Raw genomic sequence first — 21,127 nt, forward strand, 5'->3', positions numbered from 1 at the left:
AAAAAGACTAAAGAGAAGAACTGATATACTTAAAAAAAGATTTTTAAAATTGCTAGTCACAATTTCCAAGATTTGATACAAAAACAGGGAGACCAAGGGCCAAAGAAATTAAACCTTCTTGAAGACAGATAATTTTATAGGCTATGGCAGGGAAACAAATATTTAAATTTTTAACTTCTTTACCATATCATGAGACAATATAGCGCAGTTGTTACGAGGCTCTGAATCAGAATCAGATTGCATTTGTATTCCATTACTTCCTTATTAGCCATGTTTCTTTAAGCTAAGTCTCAGTTTTTTTATGTTTAAAATGCAGAAAATGATTATATATACCTCATAAGGGTGGTGTGAGGATTAAATGAAACAATGCAGTCTCTCATCACTTACTGGCAGCTATGTGATCCTCAGTAAATAACCTCACTGAGCCTTAGTTTTCTCATCACTAAAATAAATTCATTCTTTTCCCTTGTTAGAAATAGCAGGAAACACTTATAAGTTCAGATAAAGCATAAGTAAAAGAATATTTAATCCCAGCTGACTATTCAATTGCTTTTGGGAAGACTGTGGAAAACCTTTTTTGCTACTGAGATGGGAGAACATACGTGAGGAAAAATAAAGTTATACCTGGGGAACAGGTTAGGGCTCTTACTGAAACTGAAAAAACAATGTAAAATATGGCCAATAACAACAGGGAAGTAAGAAAAGGGTGAAAAATGCCAAAGTCCTTTTTTTCTCCCTAACGTTTAAATATGTATTTTCAAATGGAGCATTAAAACCTTTATTTAGTGGCCAATGCTTATTCAGAGAGATACATCTTATATTTATAGACAGTCCTATATAGGAATAGTTATAAAAATCACAGGTCAAAAAAATCATGAATATAATGACAATACAAATACCAAAATCACTTCTATTACATATTTTTTCCTTTATGCTAGCTGATTTTCCAACACAATTTCCTTTTTACCACACTTTTTTCCATCATGACTTCTAAAACTACAAAATTGATCTGCTTCAAATCCTGAATTAAATACAGGTTTATGTCTTATATTAAGGCCAGAACTTGATCAATAACTCTAATGATGATATTGGTCATTAATAAATACGACATAATGGCTAAAAGAATGAATATTCTCATTTAATTGACTAATAAGGGATGTATGGTGATTAATAGGCCTTAATAAGGAAACTATGGTGATTAGCACTCAAGTTAGAGAATGTATTTTGCTTGAACTCAGGCCATAAAATCAAAAGGCCACCAATATCAGATGCATATTCATCAATATTCTGTTGCTTCAGGGACTAGTCATTAAAGAAGATGAGCTTGAATTATCTAAGACCAACAAAAGGATCTGAAATGGAGGAATGTCCCATCTTTTTGTACCAACATCCATTATCAAGATGCCTCCTAACAGTTATTATTGTAAATTTTTATGTAGCACACTCAAGTATTGTTTTATCAAGCTTCCGGTCCTAAATCTCATATGTGCCAAAGTTCATGGAGTATTATTCAGGAAGCCAAATCAATCTCTTAGTATAAATGCTTACTATTTCTTTGATTGAGGTAAATCCTAATAGTGAACACAATGTTTTAAAAATAAAGTGTTTGCCTCAAGAATTATTCCTATATTAACATGTACCGCATACTGATTCTATATATTTAAAAGTACAGAATTTAAAGGGCAAAAATTCCTAGTTCAAACCAATCAGCGAAATAAAAACATAAAATTTTACTTAATTCTGATCTGAAAACTGTCAGATCTGAAATGAAATCAGCAGTAGTATTTTCAATTTAAAGTATTAATAAGGATAACAATTAATGTATTTCCCTAGGTGGGAGCAAAAAAAAAAAATCAGTGCTATTTAGCAGAAACTCTTGGGATTATGGATACTGATAAACAAAATCTGTAATGCTCCTAAATCAGGAAAAATCTAAAGGAATAAAAGCAAGACAGATTGGGGAAAATATCTTTAAAGTCATTGGAAACAGGTTACATTAAAACAAAGTTTTTATAAAACAACTGATAATATGTTGTTAATATATAATTCAACATCGGGTAACCTGAACAACTATATTTTATAAGCGTAAAAGCCAATTTAATTTTAAAATAACTTTCAAAAATTAATTTCAGGACAATACTATTATGGTTCAATTAGCAATAATGTTCAACTCTGACCTTTGGTGTCAGCATCGGTTATTTGCTCTTTGGCTACTTCTTCTTCTTCTTCAGCTATCGCCTGGAAGATTGCAGTCAGGAAGAAAAAAAGCAATTCACACAGTGGGCCTTCACTGTCATTTCCTACAAGAGCTTCCTCTAACACTTCTGTGAATAAAATGTTTAAAATGAATTTAAAGTTCTGTTCATGTATTGAAAAAACAACTCCACCGGAATAATGAACATTTAATCAACAATAGTATGTGCAACTGTTTTCTTAAGTGTCCATTTATAAAAGTAGAGCCAAATATTATCCAAGCCAAAATTAGAAAACAATTTATAATTATAATAAAATCATAAGCGAAAGTCACCTCATTCAAGAAAGCCAAAATAGCCTCAATAGGTCAACATAATATTTCATCTAAATTTAAATTTGAGGCACAAATTAAGGCACATTTAACAAATTTTATTCTATACTGAAGAACAACACAAAGATTTGCTATTGTCCCCCCTATTCTTGAGAGCTATGTGGGTGGGACATAACTGATTAGTAAACCATGCATAGGAGAGGTCATTATCAGTATTAGATATTATTAATCTTAATATTGTATCCAAGTTATAAGTAAATGTTTCTTATCTAATTCATCTTCCTTAAACTTCTTACCCAAACCAGCATTGTTTAGACCTTTTAATTTGTAAGGCACAATGACTCATGCCTCACTTAATTCATAAAGAGAAACTGAAGAATTTCAAAGCCCTCCTGGAGAATATACTCTTATTAAAATTATAAAAATATAACATTATAAAAGCATTATAATTGTCTTTGAAGGTCCCTACATGGATCTTAAGAAAATTATTTTGCCATCTGACAGCTAAAAATTCAAAATTTGATTCAGATCTCTCCCTGTACTAAACTCTATTATAAATGTTTATAGAAAGTAAAAGTATGTAAGTACACAGGCAAAACATAATTACAAATTAAAGGTAGGCAATAACTTGTTGGCAAACACGCATATATACCACTCCCAATTCAAGAAGTGGAGTCTATTCCACCACCCCCTTGAATCCTAGATGGCCTGGTCACTCCTCTGACCAGTGGAAAGTGGCAGAAGTAAGGCTGTGCCAGTTCTAGGCCTAGCCTTTAAGAGGGCTAGTGGTTTCTGCTTCCTGTTTCCTGGAGCTCTCAGCTACCATGTAAGAAGTACGAGATACTCTGATGGAATGGGAGGCCACATGAAGAGGACTGAAGCATCAGACATGTGCATGAAGAAGCCATTTAGAACATCTAGTCAGTCGAGCCTTCAGATGACTCCAGTCCCAGCACTGTCTGAATGTAACACGAGACCCCAGTAGAGACCTGGAGAGCTAAGTCCACTGGCCCTACAGAACTTTGAGAGACAATTTGTTTTTTAAGCCACTAATTTTAGGATGAACACAGCAATAGATAACTAGAGCACTTGCCTAGGGTTACTCCCTCAGGAAACTCATCTTGAAGATCAAAAAGTTCCCCAAATGCATTAAGGAACTCCAAAACCATCAGAGCATCACCAAAGATTTCAGGAGGTAGTCTAGTTTTCACTGGAGTTGGTTCTGGAAGTTCCTGTAAGATTAAACAATTTATATAACTATTTGAACAAGTACAGAAATTTTTATAGGTAGATATTATGACATATTCTGTATCTAATTATTAAGAATTATTCCATGTAGACTAGTAGTTCTTAACCCTGGATAATCACCTTTGGAACTTTTAAAATTATAGATGTCTTGAACTTATTCCAACTTTACTAAATCACAGTCCCTAGGAAGGGACTGTGGGAAGGGGACATTTTTCTTCCTCAAACTAAGAACATAACTTTAGGCTGAAGTATATTTCTTAACATTTCCTAGTTAAGAGGGTCTCTTAACCTAGATTCTGAAATCAAATTAGCTATGAAATACTATCTTCAATGCAGTATCTCCTTACACTATGGAACATGATTAATCCACCATCTACTGATTTAAGAATGGTTCCTTAAAAGCTAAAATGAATGAGTTTGGTTTGGATACTCTGGCTATTTCTGGAAATAGTTAAAATCCTTACCTAGCAATCAAGCTAAATGCATGCCTGGCTACAGTGGTTACCGGATTATCACAAAAACTGATCAATTATTTCTGCAGAATAAGAAACATTATCAAAGCTTGTAATAAAACACTTACAATGCTACCCTGGAATTCTAAGTATAAAAATTTGCTTAATTGACTATTTCCTCTCAGTTAAATATAAAGAAAAGAGGCCACTATTAAATAAAAGAAAGATTTTATCAGCAAAGCTACATAGGGCATATAAAACATGTAAGTGCCAAACATCACGTAACATGTTTATACCTTAAGATCATCACATTCCATATCTTCTCTAGGTTTACTCCATTGTTTTAAGTATTCCATGTATTTTCGCTTTTCTTCACGTAATTTCTCTCTTTCCTGAAAAAGAAAAAAAAAGAATAATAATGCCTATCAAAATAATGCTATAAAGACTGAAAATCCCTGGCACAGAAAATCTCCTGAATAAATATTAATTTAATCTGGCTCTGCCTATAGTAGCTCTCTCCCTACTTCAAATCAATTAGATCCCGTCAAAGCAAGTACATTATGAGAGTATCTAAAATAAAATCTCCCCTTATATTTGTAATACATTTGTTATTTTCAAGATTCACTTGAATCTGGTAACAGCCTAGAGGCACACAGAGGTAACAATAATTAAAAGCATCAATATTAGAATACAGTTGATAGATGACTTCTTGTAATCCAGACTATTGCTCTTAACTCACTTGGTCTCTTGAAACCCTTAATTCTTGGTTCTAACATTTAAAACTGCAAGATAAATGTTGATCCCCAAAAGGTCTCTAATAAAGCAGAGTATAAATAAAATATCAAAGTTTCAACATAAAATGCCTAGATAGTTACAGAACTTACTGTGCTTTGAATAGTCTGCTTAAATAAGTCCCCCACCCCAAATAATTCTTGTATGACACAGTAAGATGAGCATTCTTATTCATTGTTCCTAAGAGGGTAAATAAGCACGTTTGGCAAACACTTAGCTATGTATGTGTATAGAAAGTCTTAAAAATGTTCTTACCCTTTGACCTATTATTTTACTTCTACAAATTTATCCTGGGACATAGTCCAAAAAAAGAAATGACTTCATGTGGAAATTTGAACACAGCAGTATTATTTTTGAGCAAAAAATTGTAAAGCATTTAGCTATAGCTATTTAATGAATTATTACGGAGTCACTAAAAATTCCACTTAGAGTATTTAATAACATATAAGAATATTTATGATTGTGCTAGATGAAAAAAGCATATAAAATTATAAATGGTGAATGATGTCTCTTTTTAAGGCCCAGATTAAACACTGGAAATAAATGAATCAAAGTGTTAATTCTATCTCTAAATGTTATCATTAGATGACAGGTGATTTTTCTTTTTCTTTTTTTGGGGGAAGACAGAGTCACGCTCTATTGCCTGGGCTAGAGTGCTGTGGTGTCAGCCTAGCTCACAGCAACCTCAAACTCCTGGGCTCAAGCAATGCTCCTGCCTCAGCCTCCCAAGTAGCTGGGACTATAGGCACACAGCGCCATCACGCCTGGCTAATTTTTTCTATCTTTAGTTGCCCAGCTAATTTTTTCTATTTTTAGTAGACAGGGGGGTCTCACTCTTGCTCAGGCTGGTGTCGAACTCCTGAGCTCAAGTAATCCTCCTGCCTCGGCCGCTGTGCCTGGCCGACAGGTAATTTTTCTGTTCTCTACATTTTCTGTTGTAAACGTTTATTAGACCTCCAACACCACCTCAATGGCCTATTTGAAAAAATTCAAGAAACTATAGGCAATTTAAATGAGAACAGTGTGTAACATGATTCTCTAAGTCTACTTGTGAATATCCCAGAAAACCTAAGAAAAAGACTGACTTTGGGAGGAAACGAGCTACAGAATTCTCTAAGGAATATCTACCACTGAAGACCATAATCAAAGATTTGCTGAAACACTCTATCATTACAAACACCTTATTTTTCAAGGAGGATAGGAACACTAATGAATTCTTGTTAGTTGGCCGGGCGCGGTGGCTCACATCTATAATCTTAACACTCTGGGAGGCTAAGGCAGGTGAATCACTCAAGGTCAGGAGTTCGAGACCAGCCTGAGCAAGAACAGAGACCCCGTCTTTACTAAAAAATAGAAAGAAATGATCTGGACAACTAAAAATATATACATAAAAAAAATTAGCTGGGCATGGTGGCACATGCCTGTAGTCCCAGCTACTCAGGAGGCTGAGGCAGAAGGATCGCTTGAGCCCAGGAGTTTGAGGTTGCTGTGAGCTAGGCTGACGCCACAGCACTCTAGCCCCGGCAACAGAGCAAGACTCTGTCTCAAAAAAAAAAAAAAAAAAAAAATTCTTGTTAGTCATAGAATTTATAACATTTTTCAAACTATGTATTTTATCTTTTAAAGTTTTACATATATCATCTTCCCTAAATTTAGAAGTGTAAATAATGAAGACAAACATTTAGAATTGCACTTTAAAAGAGGTTTTAAGTGAGGTATAAAGGCATGCAGACGTATGTTGAAACTTAAATCATTTATTAAATTTTCTATAGCAAAAGGGAGATAAATATTGCTAATCAGCGTTCTATGCATTCATATTAATAAACATGAATGAAAGTAGTAAAAGTATTTGAAAATTAACCATGAATTTAAATATTTAAAGTAATATTACTATATAGAGAGAGCATAGCTAATATACTCAAATGAATACCTTTTCTCTTTCTACTTTAAGCCTTTCTTTTTCTTCTTTTTTCTTTAGTCTCTCTTCTTCAATAATTTTCTTCAGTTCTTCCCGTTTTTTCTCTTTATCTTCCTTTTCTTTTTTCTTTGCTTCTAGGGCATCGGCTTTTTCTCTTTTTAATTTAGCCTTTTCAAAAGCTGTGAAGAAAATCAAATTTACAACTGTATATAGACAGAAAATAACACTTGGTATATTTTTGACATAAGAGGACCCTGAAATAATTTAAGGTTAAATGAGATTAGTAGAGACAAAATTCCTGGAGGGAGCCAGCAGGTGATTAAAATGAAAAAAGCAAATTGGCTGAGTTTAAGACAAACTACTGTACTGGGCCAAATATATCCCTGCCTTTTTAAGTCCCCAAACTCAACACTCTTTTGAAGTGTGATCTGAAGACCAGCAGCAAAGTTATCACCTGGTTAAAATGCAGAATCTCATTCCCCACCCACCAACTAATTTAGAATCTTCATTTTAACAAGATTCCCAAGTGATTCATATGCATATTCGGGGTTGGGAAGTAATGTTTTATAAGGCTGTGTGAATCAAACAAAATGGCCCCAATTTGTAAGCCCTGGAAACTCCAACTTCTGCTTAATCTAGCATTAAGCAGTTTAATAGGGAATATGTTATATTCTGAAATACTTTTTTTTTTTTCAGCATATTATGGGGGTACAGATGTTTAGGTTACGTATGTTGCCCTTGCCCCTCCTCCCCCCCTGAAATACTGTTTTAAGAGATGAACGGTTCTTATTAAAAAAAAAAGTTATGAGAGAAAAAATATTTACACTCCAAAAAAATGAATCAGAAATGTTATTTTAGAAACATCCCCCACTCAGGCAGAGAAACAGTCTTTCTTGTTCCTAATCAGTTTTTAGAAATGTTAAAACTCACCCAGTGATTTCATTTCTTCTTGTTTCAAAAGTTTGTCTCTTTCTTTGATACCTTTGTTCCTATAACCTGCAATAGTCTGTTTATTAGAAACACTGTGCTCCTAAAAAACAAAACAAGAAACTAAAGTTGTAAATCACAAATTATACAAATTGATGGCTTGCTTGGTTATCATAGTAAAAATAAAGAACAAAAAATTTAAAAGTCCTCACCAATTGTATCTTCTTTATACTAAAATGAATTTTTTCTAAAGGATATCTTAACTTTTAATAACTCTAATCATAGTAATAAACAGAACATGAGTTAATTCTATAGCTCTATAAATTAATACAAAAATATCCCAGGAAAAAATAACTGGCAATATATAGGGAGAGCTTTACAAATATGCACTAGAAAAACAAAAAATGTTCCAGGTTACTTTATGAACTAGATGGTGTAGACATCAAATATAAAAGAGGGCTGAGCATGGTGGCTCATGCCTAAAATCCCAGCACTTTTGGAGGCCAAGGCAGGAGGATCACTTTTCAAGACCAGCCTTGGCAACACAGTGAGACCCTGCCTCTACAAAAAATAAAATATTTAGCTGGGGGCAGTGGCACATGCCTATAGTCCTAGTTGCTTGGGAGGCAAGAGCCTGTCTCTAAAAAAATAAAAAATAAAAAAGGCAGAGAAAAGACATGTCAGAAACACTCTTGTGGCCAATATTAAACAATGTCAAAATTTTAGTTTTACTTTATTTCTTGTGAGAATGATGTCTCTAACCTGATTAATTTGTGTAGTATTCTTATACTATCTCTCATCTTATAAATGTAATAAAACATAAATAATGCACTTAAATATCTGAGTACCTAGCATGTGCCAGGCATTGTACTAATTAATCTTGGTGATAAATAAGACGGACTTGGTCCCTGTTTTCACAAAGCTTACAGCTTAGCAGGGAAGACAGATCTTACATAATTAAAATGCCCTATTACAATAGCTGAAGTTCAGGGTTCTGAGTAAATACCTCTTGAATCTCAGAATTTGGCTAAATTCTGAAATGGAAATTCCAAACAGCCAAAAGAAATATTTATAATTGCACTGGAGTTGGAAAATGAAAGCAGTAATTAATCATTCTAAACTTTATCTCATATTGAAAACTAAATGGCTAGAAAGTCAATGAATAACACTATTAACATCATACTGTATCATGAAGCAAGGCAAAAAGAACATGAGGCTAGTTTTGAAGTCAGATTTAAATCCCATCTTTTACATTATGTTACTTTGAGAAAAGTGAATTAATCTCTTTAAGCCTATCTCTTCATTTGTAAAATGAGATCCTACCTATTTTTTTTTAAGAGGGGGGTATGTGTCTCACTATGTTGTCCAGGCTCCGCTTGAACTCCTGGGCTCAAGGTATCCTCCCACCTCAGCCTCCAGAGTAGTTGAGACTACAGGCATGCACCACCATGCCCAACCTGCCTTTTTTGAAAAGCTACTTGGAGGCTTAAAGAAGACAATATATATAATAAAGTGCTTAGGAATAAAATTAAAAGCAGTTTATTGTATTGAAAATTATTCGGAAGAAGGAAACAGGCTTCATCTGGGGTAGAAAAACTGTAAGTGTGCCATTAAGAAAGTACTGAGAAGAGAGACAGAAGGGCTTGAGGGAAAGGAAAGAAAGAACAATAGAAGCAACATTCTCTAAGGTTTTTTATTTTCTTCTTACAGCACAGGCAACTCTTTGAGCCAACACTTAACCAAAACCTAGAAAAGACTCCAAGATTCTTCAACAAATTTCTAAATCATGCTGACTGTGCTGTAAACTATACTTAGAAGCAGTAGGAACCTGGCTTGTAAATCATTACAGCCATCAGCAATCCATAACTAGCAGAAGAAAACAAAAGCAATGTATACAATGAGGATAAGAGAAAATAAATAAAAAGGAAGGGAATTAAAGGATTAGAAATAATCCAAAATAAATATTCTGTAACTCAGGCAATTGCATCTAGTTATTAGTTTGCCCAATTCCAGAAGCTTTCATAGTGTCCTTGTTCCCTGAACCGGGAAATGGCAATGACCCACCTGAAGGAAGAAAATTCCGTATTGCAAAAGATGGGTAAGATAAACTGGGAGGTGAGCACAGAATTAAACACAGTATTCACCCTAAACTGCCCCTTCTCTTTCTGTTCTAAAACTCCCCAAGGAGTTTTCTTTAGGGAAGATTTACTTTGCATTCTACGGTCTCATCACATACACTGAATCGGTACATTTAAATTTAGGCCATCACTTTTGGGCTAAAGCCTATTTTCAGCCCCTACATAAGACAAATAATTAAATATTTAAGCAAATTGGATATTATCATGGAAAGAATATCTTAGTATCATTTTGACTGTATGGAGAAATTAGAGAGCCTCAAAAATAACTACAGATTTTCTGCCTCATTGCCCATTACATCTTTCTATGTACTTATAGTTCAGCCATACTATAACCATGCAACTTACTGATGCCATACAAATGAATCCCTCATAATCCTTGTTCATGTTCCTCCTTCTGCCTCAAATACCTTTCCCATTACTTTGCCTCATCATTAGAAACATTATATTTTGTCTAGCTCAAGCATAATTGCGTTCTTTTTTTTTTTTTTTGAGACAGTTCTCACTCTGTCACCCTGGCTAGAGTGCAGTCATCAGAGCTCACTGCAACCTCAAACTCCTGGGCTCAGGCGATCCTCCTGCCTCAGCCTCCCGAGTAGCTGGGACTACAGGCATGCGCCACCATGCCCAGCTACTTTTTCTATTTTTAGTAGAGATGGGGTTTTGCTCTTGGTCAGGCTGGTCTCGAACTCCTGAGCTGAAGCAATACTCCCACTTTGGCTTCCCAGACTGCTAGAATTACAGGCATGAGCCACCATACCAGGCCCATTATTGCTTTCTTAAAGCCCTCCATAATATCCTCCAGTCAGAATTTATTGCTCTTTATTTTACACTACAATTCTATAGTTTATTTCCCACATTTTATCCTGCTTTACATTTCAGTAACTGCTTATATGCTTGCTTCCATTTTGGAATAACATCTCTGTGGCATGAGAGCCATGTCTAACTCTCACTTGAAATTTCCATAAGCCTCACTGCTGAGCAGTTATCAACATACAGTACATGCTCACATTTTCTTGTAAAGCAGTAAGTGTCTTCCTACAGATTTCGGGTGTGAGGGGAGCCAAACATAGCTCTTCATTCTGAACACTTTTATTAACAGCTAAAATGTAGTTTTTATCTATTCTCTACTTACTTGACTAATAGATATTCGTTTAGGAGGTCTCCCTCTTCGTCTGTTAGCAGGACTGAAGATAAATGTGGGTGGTTCATCAGGGAAGAAATAAGAAAAATCTTGTTCTGCTATTTTATACATTAAAAGAGATGATGCCTTAATAAAAAGACAAAGTGCAATAACAACACATTAGTAAACCATATACAGATATGCTTTAACTTGTCATATGACCACTATTAATGCTGTTGAAGACCAAGTCAAAACATTAGCATTTCATGCATTAACTGTGTAGTGAAATACATTTTATTTGGTTTACCCAATCCTTTTTTAAACTATATAATTAATCAGCCTTATCAGAAAGAAAGCTATAATTCAAAAATTAATTCACCATAAAATACCTTAACATTTCTACAGTTTCTTGTATTTCAAAATTACATTTATGTAACAATGTAATAAATCAATGTTTGTTTTGCTTTTGACTAATGCTGTCTGAGATTTCCTATGTGAATAAATAATCAATCCATTAAAAATCCAATGCATTATAGCTGGGCACGGTGGCTCACACCTGTAATCCTAGCATTCTGGGAGGCCGAGGCAGATGGATCATTTGAGCTCAGGAGTTCGAGACCAGCCTGAGCAAAAGAGAGACCCCCGTCTCTACTAAAAATAGAAAGAAATTAGATGGACAACTAAAAATATATAGAAAAAATTACCCAGGTATGGTGGCGCATGCCTGTAGTCCCAGCTACTTGGGAGGCTGAGGCAGTAAGATCGCTTGAGGCCAGGAGTTTGAGGTTGCTGTGAGCTAGGCTGATGCCACAGCACTCTAGCCTGGGAAACAGAGCGAGACTCTGTCTCAAAAAAAAAAAAAAAAAAATCCACTGTATTAGCCGGGAATGGTGGCGCGTGCCTATAGTTCCAGGTACTTGGGAGACAGAGGTGAGAGGATCTCTTGAGCCTAGGAGTTCAAGATCAGCCTGGGCAATATAGTGAGACCCCATCTCTTAAGAAAAAAATCCACTATATTAACCCAATACATTTTTCTTAATCATTTACCAACTGCTGAACATTTAGATTTTCATTCCAGGCTGGGATGATAAACACTTTATGTATAAAATTTTAAAGTTGCTCTAGATAACAGCAGAAATATTTACAAATTCCTATAAAATTTCAACTCAGAATTTAAGTTCAGAAGTCAACCTCATTCTTACCAGAAATGGTATAGTGTTAGATAATTGCTAAATCTAAGAGTTTAGTTTCTTTCCTTTTACCTTCCATCTGTAACTTGAAGTATAAAATAAAAAGCAATACATTCTGATTGGAGGAAATTATGGAGGGCTTTAAAAAAGCAATAATATGAAATATTCAACTAACATTGGGATAAGTAAGTGTTAAGTAAAAAAGCAATAGAATGGAGCTGGGCATGGTGGTATCCGATACTAGACTTTTTATTATTTTTGACCTAATGGCCAAGATTATCATTCTTTCTTTCTCTCCAAAAACCAACACCCCTCAAAACACAAAGGCCATATACAGAAATATCTTCCAGGAAATGTATAAGAAAATAATGATACCAAATAGGAACACTTCTGGGAAATCAATTTCCTATGTAATATTTTTGTTGGTAGAAAACAGCTTTTAACACCTAAAATTCAATCAGTTCTGGCTATCGTAATAAACTAAGAATCTATTAAGATTTTTACACTAAAGCAGATTCCACTAAGATGGTCATATGCTATCCCACATAACTGCTGAATTGCCCTTTACGTTTCAATATAAAGCACATTAAAGCAGATTCCATAGAGATGGTTATATAACCCCAGACTTGCCTTTTGACTATAAAACACATGGGTGGTACACCAAAATATCCACTCATCTTTTATTATACTGTAATTGAAAAATATTTACTGTCACCTTAATTTTCACTTATTTATTAAGTAAAGTTGAGCTTCTTTCTATGTTTATTGACTTTTTACTTGGTGAAATACTTGCTAACGTCTTTCACTATCATTTTCCAAATGGGTTCTTTTTGCTCTTTGATGTGCAAGAGACCCTTGTAAATTAGGGGAATTGGCCAACTGGCTGTTTACAATATACATATACAGCTATTCATATATTCACTGACTGCCTACCAAGTGCCAGGCACAGTTCTAGTCATTTATTACAAGTATCTAAGTCATTAAAATTTTCTGTAAGCATCACTTAATATGGCTATGTGATATCCAACACTATAAATAGGGCATAATTTAAGCATTCTCCTCTTGTCAAGACAGATACATAAATAAGCTCACATTTAAAAATTTATTTTCCAGATGACTCTGTTTTCTAGTTTTCATATTTCATTCACTGTGAATGAATTTTGATCATGTCTATTTTCCCTTTTTCTACCAGGGTGTTTATGGTTTTTTTTAATTGAGTTTTTCACTATATTCACTGAAGTTATTTTTCCTCCAGCGATTGCCCTGGAAATCTATTCATGACATTATATTGTCCACTCAAATTTCATCCTTGGTATTTCTTTTTTATTGCTTTTCCTAAGTACTTAAGCACGTTTAACATTAACATTTGTTTCAACCAAGTGTCCCAGTTTTATTTATTAAATAATTTATCTTGCCTTTAGAGATTTGAATGTTACTTTTCATATAAACTCATATTCTTTTTTAAACTTCTCTTCTTTTGATATAACATTTGCATACAATGAAATGCACAAATCTTAAGCATGTAATGACTAATTTGTGACAAATGCAAACATCTCTCTAACCCATTCTATTGCTGTTGGTTCTTTTTTATTTTTTAAGAGACAGAGTCTCTCTGTGTTGCCCAGGCTGGCCTCAAACTCCTGGGCTCTAGAGATCCTTTCTCGAGTAGCTGGGACAACAGGCATGCACTACCATTCCCAGCTCTATCCCAGTGTGAGTTGAGTATTTCACACTTTAAAAATTAGTTTTAGTTTCCATTTAACTTTTTACTTAGTGTACAATGTGAGATCTCTAAAACTGGATTTGTTCCCCTCTCAATGGCTATTAAAATATAATCTATCTGCTCAGTATTGGCATGATGCTCTTTTTTTTTTTTTTGAGACAGAGTATCACTCTGTTGCCCTGAGTAGAGTGCCATGGTGTCAGCCTAGCTCACAACCTCAAACTCCCAGGCTCAAGTGATCCTCCTCCCTCAGCCTCCTGAGTAGCTGGGACTACAGGTGTGTGCCACCATGCCCGGCTAATTTTTCTGTTTTTAGTAGAGATGGGGTCTTGCTTTTGCCCAGGCTGATCTTGAACTCCTGAGCTCAAACAATGTTCCTGCCTCAGCTTCCTAGAGTGCTAGGATTACAGGTATGAACCACTGTGCCCAGCCAATGATGCTCTTTTTATTACACATTGTTCTCTTGTCTAAGTAGGATCTGTTTTAGCATTGTTCTCTGAATCTATCTCTTATTTGTAAGTACATTATAGGTATTAGTATTAGAAAGCTATAGTTGCCCCACTCCCTAACTTTTCTTTTTCCATGTTTTCTATCTATTCTGACCTGTCCTGGTTGATCTTTCTTATAAGGAAAAAACATGGTAGTAACTGAGCCACCTAGGAATTCTAGCGATTATATAACCAGCAATTAACCTAATAAATATTTTAAAAAGTAATAAAAACTGGCTACAAATTTTTTTAAAAGAGAGCTATCTTCAACCATCTTTGAAATGACATTTCTGCAATGTTATAACATTGTAAACCTACCCATTTCTCTTTTTTTCTTTCTTTCAACACATAATTTCACTATTTGATTACCTTAATTTTAATAACTCCATCTTGTGGTTCACAGTGTTGCTTCAGAAAAAGCTTTAGTTTATCACGAGAAAATAGGTGTTTTCTCCGGCTATAGGGAGAAAGGTAGTGTTAGTATCAAAAAATTCAACCCAAACTCCATAATCTCTGTAAACTTATAACATGAATTTCAACTCTAGGAATTGAAGGACATTTCATCTTCTAAATAGAATTTATGTAGAAGTTATGAGAAGCTTTATACAGAGGTTTTTATGTAGGAAATTATAAGATCTACTTCAGTGGATCTATTAGAAAAGCCTATTACAAAAACAGTGTATGCATTTGTTGCTCAGGAGCCATTTAGAAATCAGATAAACCTTAAGGAAAATATACTACAGAGAGTAAACAAAATTTTGCAGAATTAGATTATCACCCCTACAAATATCACCATGAAAATTCTTTTAAAGATTACAAGCAGTAGACTACCAGATAGCATATAACTCTCAGCACTGTAAATCAACATTCAGATGGATATTGTAAACAGAGTTGAACAGAGTTGTTTCAATTTTTTTTTTTCCAGAATATTACCGGGGGTACAGACGTTTTGGTTACATGAATTGCTTTTGTACTGTTTCAAATCTTAAAACATTTTGCATCTAAATCTCATATGGGAGCCAACAAATTAGTGGGATGAAAATTAAAAAGAATTAAAATTGAGGCCGGGCTCACACCTGTAATCCTAGCACTCTGGGAGGCCGAGGTGGGAGGATTGCTTGAGCTCAGGAGTTTAAGACCCCGTCTCTACCAAAAACAGAAAATATTAGCTGCGCAACTAAAAACAGAAAAAAAAAAAAATTAGCTAAGTGTGGTGGCATGCGCCTGGAGTACCAGCTAATCGGGAGGCTGAGGCAGGAGGATCACTTGAGCCCAGAAGTTTGAGGTTGCTGTGAACTAGGCTGACGCCATGGTACTCTAGCCTGGGCAACAGAGTGAGACTCCATCTCAAAAAAAAAAAAAAAAAAAATTAAATTAAGATCCTTAAACATACTATTTTTGATTCTCTCTTGCCCTCAAATTAAAAATAACAATTGCAACAAGAAACACTACCACAAACAAAACAAAAACAATAAAAAACATGTAAGTATTTCTGGAGAAAAGTAAATTTTTTTTTTTTTTTTTTTACTCCGCTCCCCACATGCCAGCCATGGCCAGATGAGAGGAATGGGTGGGGGGAAAGTAAATGTTTTAATTGAATTCAACATATGCCTTTCAAGAAAAAGCCTAGTTTAAAGCTTCTATGAATTAATAAACCACAGAGGAGAGTTTTTAAATAGTTGCCCTCCCCAAAATGTATACAGTTGGCTCTCCATATCCATGGATCAAAAACATTTGAAAAAAATTACTTCTGTACTAAACACGTACAGCTTTTTTTCCTTGTCATGATTCCCTAAACAATGCAGTATAACTGTATTAGGTATTATAAGTAATCTAGAAATCATTTAATATACACAAGGGAATGTGTATAGGTTATACGCAAATACTACACTATTTTATATCAGGGACTTGAGCATCCACAGATTTTGGAAACCAATCCTCCTGGATACTAGGGACAACTGTATACGTTTCTTAGACTTAAAGTTCCATGAGAACAAGGACCACATTTCAAGTACTCAATAGCCACACATGGATACTGACTATCACACTGGACAGCGCACATAGTATTTGCATTATCACAAAAAGTCCTACTTGTCAGTGCTACTCTAGCATCTCAAGTCTTCTTTATTAGAGGAATATTGCCATTTCTTTATTAAAAGAATAGTACTGTACTATCTTTTGATGCTAACAAAGGGCTATAAGTCATTTAAGTCTTCTATTACCAAGTATAACTTTCTCATCTTATAATTCTTTGGCTCAACGATTAAGAAGGAAATGAGCTAATGAGACTGAAACCAAAGTCTAGCAGAATAATATTTAAAGTTTAAGTCAAAAAGTAAAAAGATCTGCTATCTTTCAAAAAAAAGTTAAAAAAAGGAAAAATATAAAATAGGGTGTACATTATATAAATAACATGCCTTGAACTAAAAGCAAAAACAAAAAAGACAAAACTCAGCCATGAATAAGGAAAACATCTGTGGTCTCAACTATTCTATTCATTAGCCCATAAACTAAATAAATTAAAGACGCTTAAATAATCCAAGAACATTAACTTGAGAATACTAGTTTTTCAATATACTATAAAATGTAGAATGCGCTAGAGATCTCAAACTAATCACGGCCCCCCGAACCAACAAACTAACCAACCAACCGACCGACCGACCACACGCACCTCAGTTTAGCTAGAGAAAGTGATGTATCTGACTCAAGATTCTCTCAACAGTTACATTATTACAATTTTTCTCTGTACACGTGAGTACATATGGGGCAAAAGGGATAACAGAATAAGTAAACATTCTTTTATATTAAATGTAATGTTAAGATTGGCTCCTAGGTGGTAGGCTGACAGCTGGCTGATAATGTCAACTTACTTTCAGATGACTAAGAGCTTAACTCCAATAGGCAACAATAGGGATTTTTCTAAAATATATCTATGTAAACTAGAGTCAGTTCCTTTTATGTTTTAGCTACTCACTACCTTCCCTCCCCCCTCTCCTTTGATTAGGCCTCAAACAGGATTTTTTAAAGATACTCAATTTTTATGATTTAACTTTTTTTGTTTTTGTTTTTTGTAGAGATGGGGTCTTGCTATGTTGCCATGCTGATCTGGAACTCCTGGGCTCAAGCTATCAGTCTCCCAAAGTGCTAGGACTATAGGCATTAGCCACTATGCCCAGCTAACTTTCTTAAGTAGTAGGAAGAGAATGATCAAATGTTTGTGTCCAATGAATAAAATAATACAAACATGACACATCTGTAAGCACCATTAAATTTCTCAGCTTTGAAAACTGAGTTCTCTCATGAAAAGTACTTCATAAATTGAATCCTTCTTATTCCTTAGACTGAAGACTAGTTAACCTAAACAAAGGGCTGAAAGAGTCCATTAGGATTCATTTAAATCAGTCTATGAGCATTTAAATGTACATTTATTTTAGAAGAGAAGCAAACACTTGCAAGCTACCCATTTTTTCTACATCAAACCTTCTTAATCTAACATATACATAATTATTCTACTTTAAACTACTACAGAGAAGATACTGAGTTTTACCTGATTTGTGTTGCTTTAACAATAGCAGACTCATATAACTCTTTTTTTTTAGTGGGTTGTACCTTGTACTTGAATAGTAAGGGATCAATTGCATCTTTTTTCTTCCTAAAAAGAGGGAAACCATACAAATCAGTTAATAATTTGGAAACATAAAATTTTAAGTGGAATCCTAGTTTGTAAGAATATACTGTAATAGAATCTTATGCATTCTTATTTTAACTAGAATTATTTATAGGTTACTGCACCCCCTACCACCACCATTTCATTAGCCAAAATAGTACTAAACTATTTTATTTTAGGTGAGTATTTTAATTACTCATTCAGTAACTTTTCCTTGGGTGAAGAAAGTAACTAGAGATGAGTAAGAATAGAGTACTTGGTTTAGGTTAGATAAAATTGTTAAAGAAAAATAGTTCTTAGATTTGCTTTTAAATTTTCATCTTCATAGCTATTATAATCCAAGAGCAAAAATGGAGATAATGTACTTTAGCAAAGAGGCTACACGTTTAATCGCCATCACCACCAACTTCTCATCTTTTCTTCCCTTTGAGGGTATATTCATTCATTCATTCATTCATTCAATAGTTAAGAGCCCACAATGTGCCAGATACTACTCTAAATAATGAAGATTCAGTAGTCAACAACAGAGAAACATAGTGGGGAGATACAGGCAAACAAAAAAATATACAACAGGATAGGTGGTAAGTGCTGTGAAAAGAACAGAGGGTGAGGGAGCCACTATTTTATATGGATAATGATCCTTGATTAAGTTGAACAGGTAGGCCTTCCAAGAAGTTGGTATTTAAGCAGAGATCTCAAAAAAATACAAAGGAGTAATCTATGTGAAAATCTTGGGGAAATGAGTTTAAAGGAAGACAGAAAAGAACCTGAGTATGCATAGTTTGCACAAGAAGACGAATGAATGAGGAGGATGAAAGAAGATTCAGAGGCAACAGTAAGGCAACTACCCAAGTTTTGGTTTTCTCCGTTAGTATATTAATTATTTTTTAATTTACTAAAATATGGGGAAAATAAATTATTTTGTTATATAATTCATTATATATAAATATGTACTTTATTTATATATAATTATATATTGCCACTGGTAATAATCTTCTAAGTGCAATCTATTGTATACTTGATCAATCTCTTATGTATAAAATGGTAGGCATTAATTGCTAAATTGGCACCTATTGAAAAAGTACTATCTTAACTCTTAATCAAGTCTGTTATTCTTAAACTACTGCTAATTTATTAAAACTCATTTGTCTTTTTCCTATTTTCAAGAAACTCTTATTCAGAACTCCCAGCAGTGCTTCTGCCTGATCTCTTAGAGTTCTTTTTGTATCATTTTCTTCTCTTCTCTATAACCCCCACTTATAGCCTCTTCACATTCATAGAGGTGGCATGCATTCACAGAGGTGGCATTTTCAGAATCCAACCTCTTCTTTCTATTGCCACCACTACCATTTAAGTCCATGCTGCCATCAGTTCTCACAAGCTTTCTAACTGGTGTCTCTGTTTGCACTCTTGCCCCATAGTCTGTTCTCCACATAGAAGCCAGAGTGATCTTTCAGAAGTGTAAGTTAATCATTATCATCCTATTATTCAAAATACTGGCTTTACTCAGGGTAAAATCCAAAGCCCTTAATGATGGCCTATAATCTATTAGTACAATGCCCGATCATAGTCAATGCTAGTTACAGCTACAATAGTTCATGTAAGACAAAATGAGAACTTGAACCACACAGTTATGAAGGACAGAACTTGATAGACACTAGTATTTCAGGAGCAAAGTAATCAAGAGAAATAGTTAAGAGTGGCCTCAGGTTTCTTATTTGAATATTATGGAACTGTTCACTTTTAAAAATAGGGAAGCAAGAATGACACAAGACAGGCTGGAGAGAGCATTTTAAAGTTTGAGATGCCTAAAAGGGAAAAGAATAGAGGAGTAAAGATTTAGAATAGCTGTTGTGGAGAACAGAAAAGGCTGCTGAGCTAAAATATGTAAAACAACTTTTAATCAATTGCAGACTTAGCTGAAATTTTAAATTACATGTTTATATATGTTTGTAATATTTTTGTCCAACAGCACTCAGCTGACACAGGCCATCAACTGACTGAATTTTAGGCGGTTACAGAGTTTCTTTATCATGTACAACATAAAGGGAGTTAAGTATTAATAATTAAAGTACAGAATACATTTTCTCAAGTAAACAAAAATATATAGACAATAACTGAAGCAGCTTAAACTGCTCTTCAGCAGCTGATTAGAGTTAACTAGGTAAGTTTCAATTTTGGAAATTCTAGCATCTGTTGTTGGACCAGATTGTTTAGATGGGTAGTAAACCACAGTATGACCAGAAAGGAAGGAAAGAAGAGAGGGATGAAGAAAAAAATTATTTCAAAGAATATCATTAGTCAATATGATAATTTAAAAAATAAAAATCACTTACCCATTTTGAACAGAACAACTCTGTGTTTCTGAATCATCACTATCACTAATGATAATAGTTTCTCCATCTACACTGCTAACATGTCCATTAGCAAAACCATTTTGATGTGATGGGGGGAGGACTTCCAAGATCCTACACTGCAACCTGAAATGAAATAATACATTTAAAAATGCAAATCATTTGATTATTTTACAACCAAACATTTCAGAACAATCTAATTATTTTGAACAAGTGAAGTTATTTTGTTTTGTAGAGACTATGGCAGATTGACATAAACAATTTAACCAAAAAGAAAATCTATAATATTCAATATAAGCAAATAATTTAAAACAATGTAAAACCATAATATTCTAAAGTTCAATTTATCAAGATTCTTAGAAATGATATTCTTTATTATTTCCTTCCTTCTACTAGCTCTGGATTCAGTCTGTTCTTTTGTTGTAAAGTTAAGTTGTTGGTTTGAGATCTTTCTTTTTTTTTGAGACAGAGTCTCACTCTGTTGCCCTGGCTTGAGTGAGTGCCGTGGCGTCATCCTAGCTCACAGCAACCTCAAACTCCTGGGCTCAAGCGATCCTTCTGCCTCAGCCTCCTGAATAGCTGGGAC

General features: G+C 34.3%; 1 protein-coding gene across 1 annotated transcript in view; it reads right to left on the reverse strand.

Annotated features, from left to right (window-relative positions):
* BAZ1A (bromodomain adjacent to zinc finger domain, 1A) overlaps positions 1-21,127 on the reverse strand; it is a 66,861-nt gene that overhangs the window by 7,730 nt on the left and 38,004 nt on the right. Inside the window, exons 4-12 of the mRNA XM_012658312.1 lie at positions 20,524-20,667; positions 18,068-18,172; positions 14,890-14,977; positions 11,132-11,266; positions 7,865-7,964; positions 6,947-7,113; positions 4,521-4,616; positions 3,618-3,756; positions 2,178-2,324 (exon numbers count right to left, since the gene is read on the reverse strand). Coding sequence (XP_012513766.1) covers positions 2,178-2,324; positions 3,618-3,756; positions 4,521-4,616; positions 6,947-7,113; positions 7,865-7,964; positions 11,132-11,266; positions 14,890-14,977; positions 18,068-18,172; positions 20,524-20,667 — 1,121 coding nt within the window. The remainder of the gene's footprint in view (positions 1-2,177; positions 2,325-3,617; positions 3,757-4,520; positions 4,617-6,946; positions 7,114-7,864; positions 7,965-11,131; positions 11,267-14,889; positions 14,978-18,067; positions 18,173-20,523; positions 20,668-21,127) is intronic.

This window comes from Propithecus coquereli, unplaced genomic scaffold (assembly GCF_000956105.1).
Source record: "Propithecus coquereli isolate 6110/MARCELLA unplaced genomic scaffold, Pcoq_1.0 Scaffold116, whole genome shotgun sequence".
NCBI lineage: Eukaryota > Metazoa > Chordata > Mammalia > Primates > Indriidae > Propithecus > Propithecus coquereli.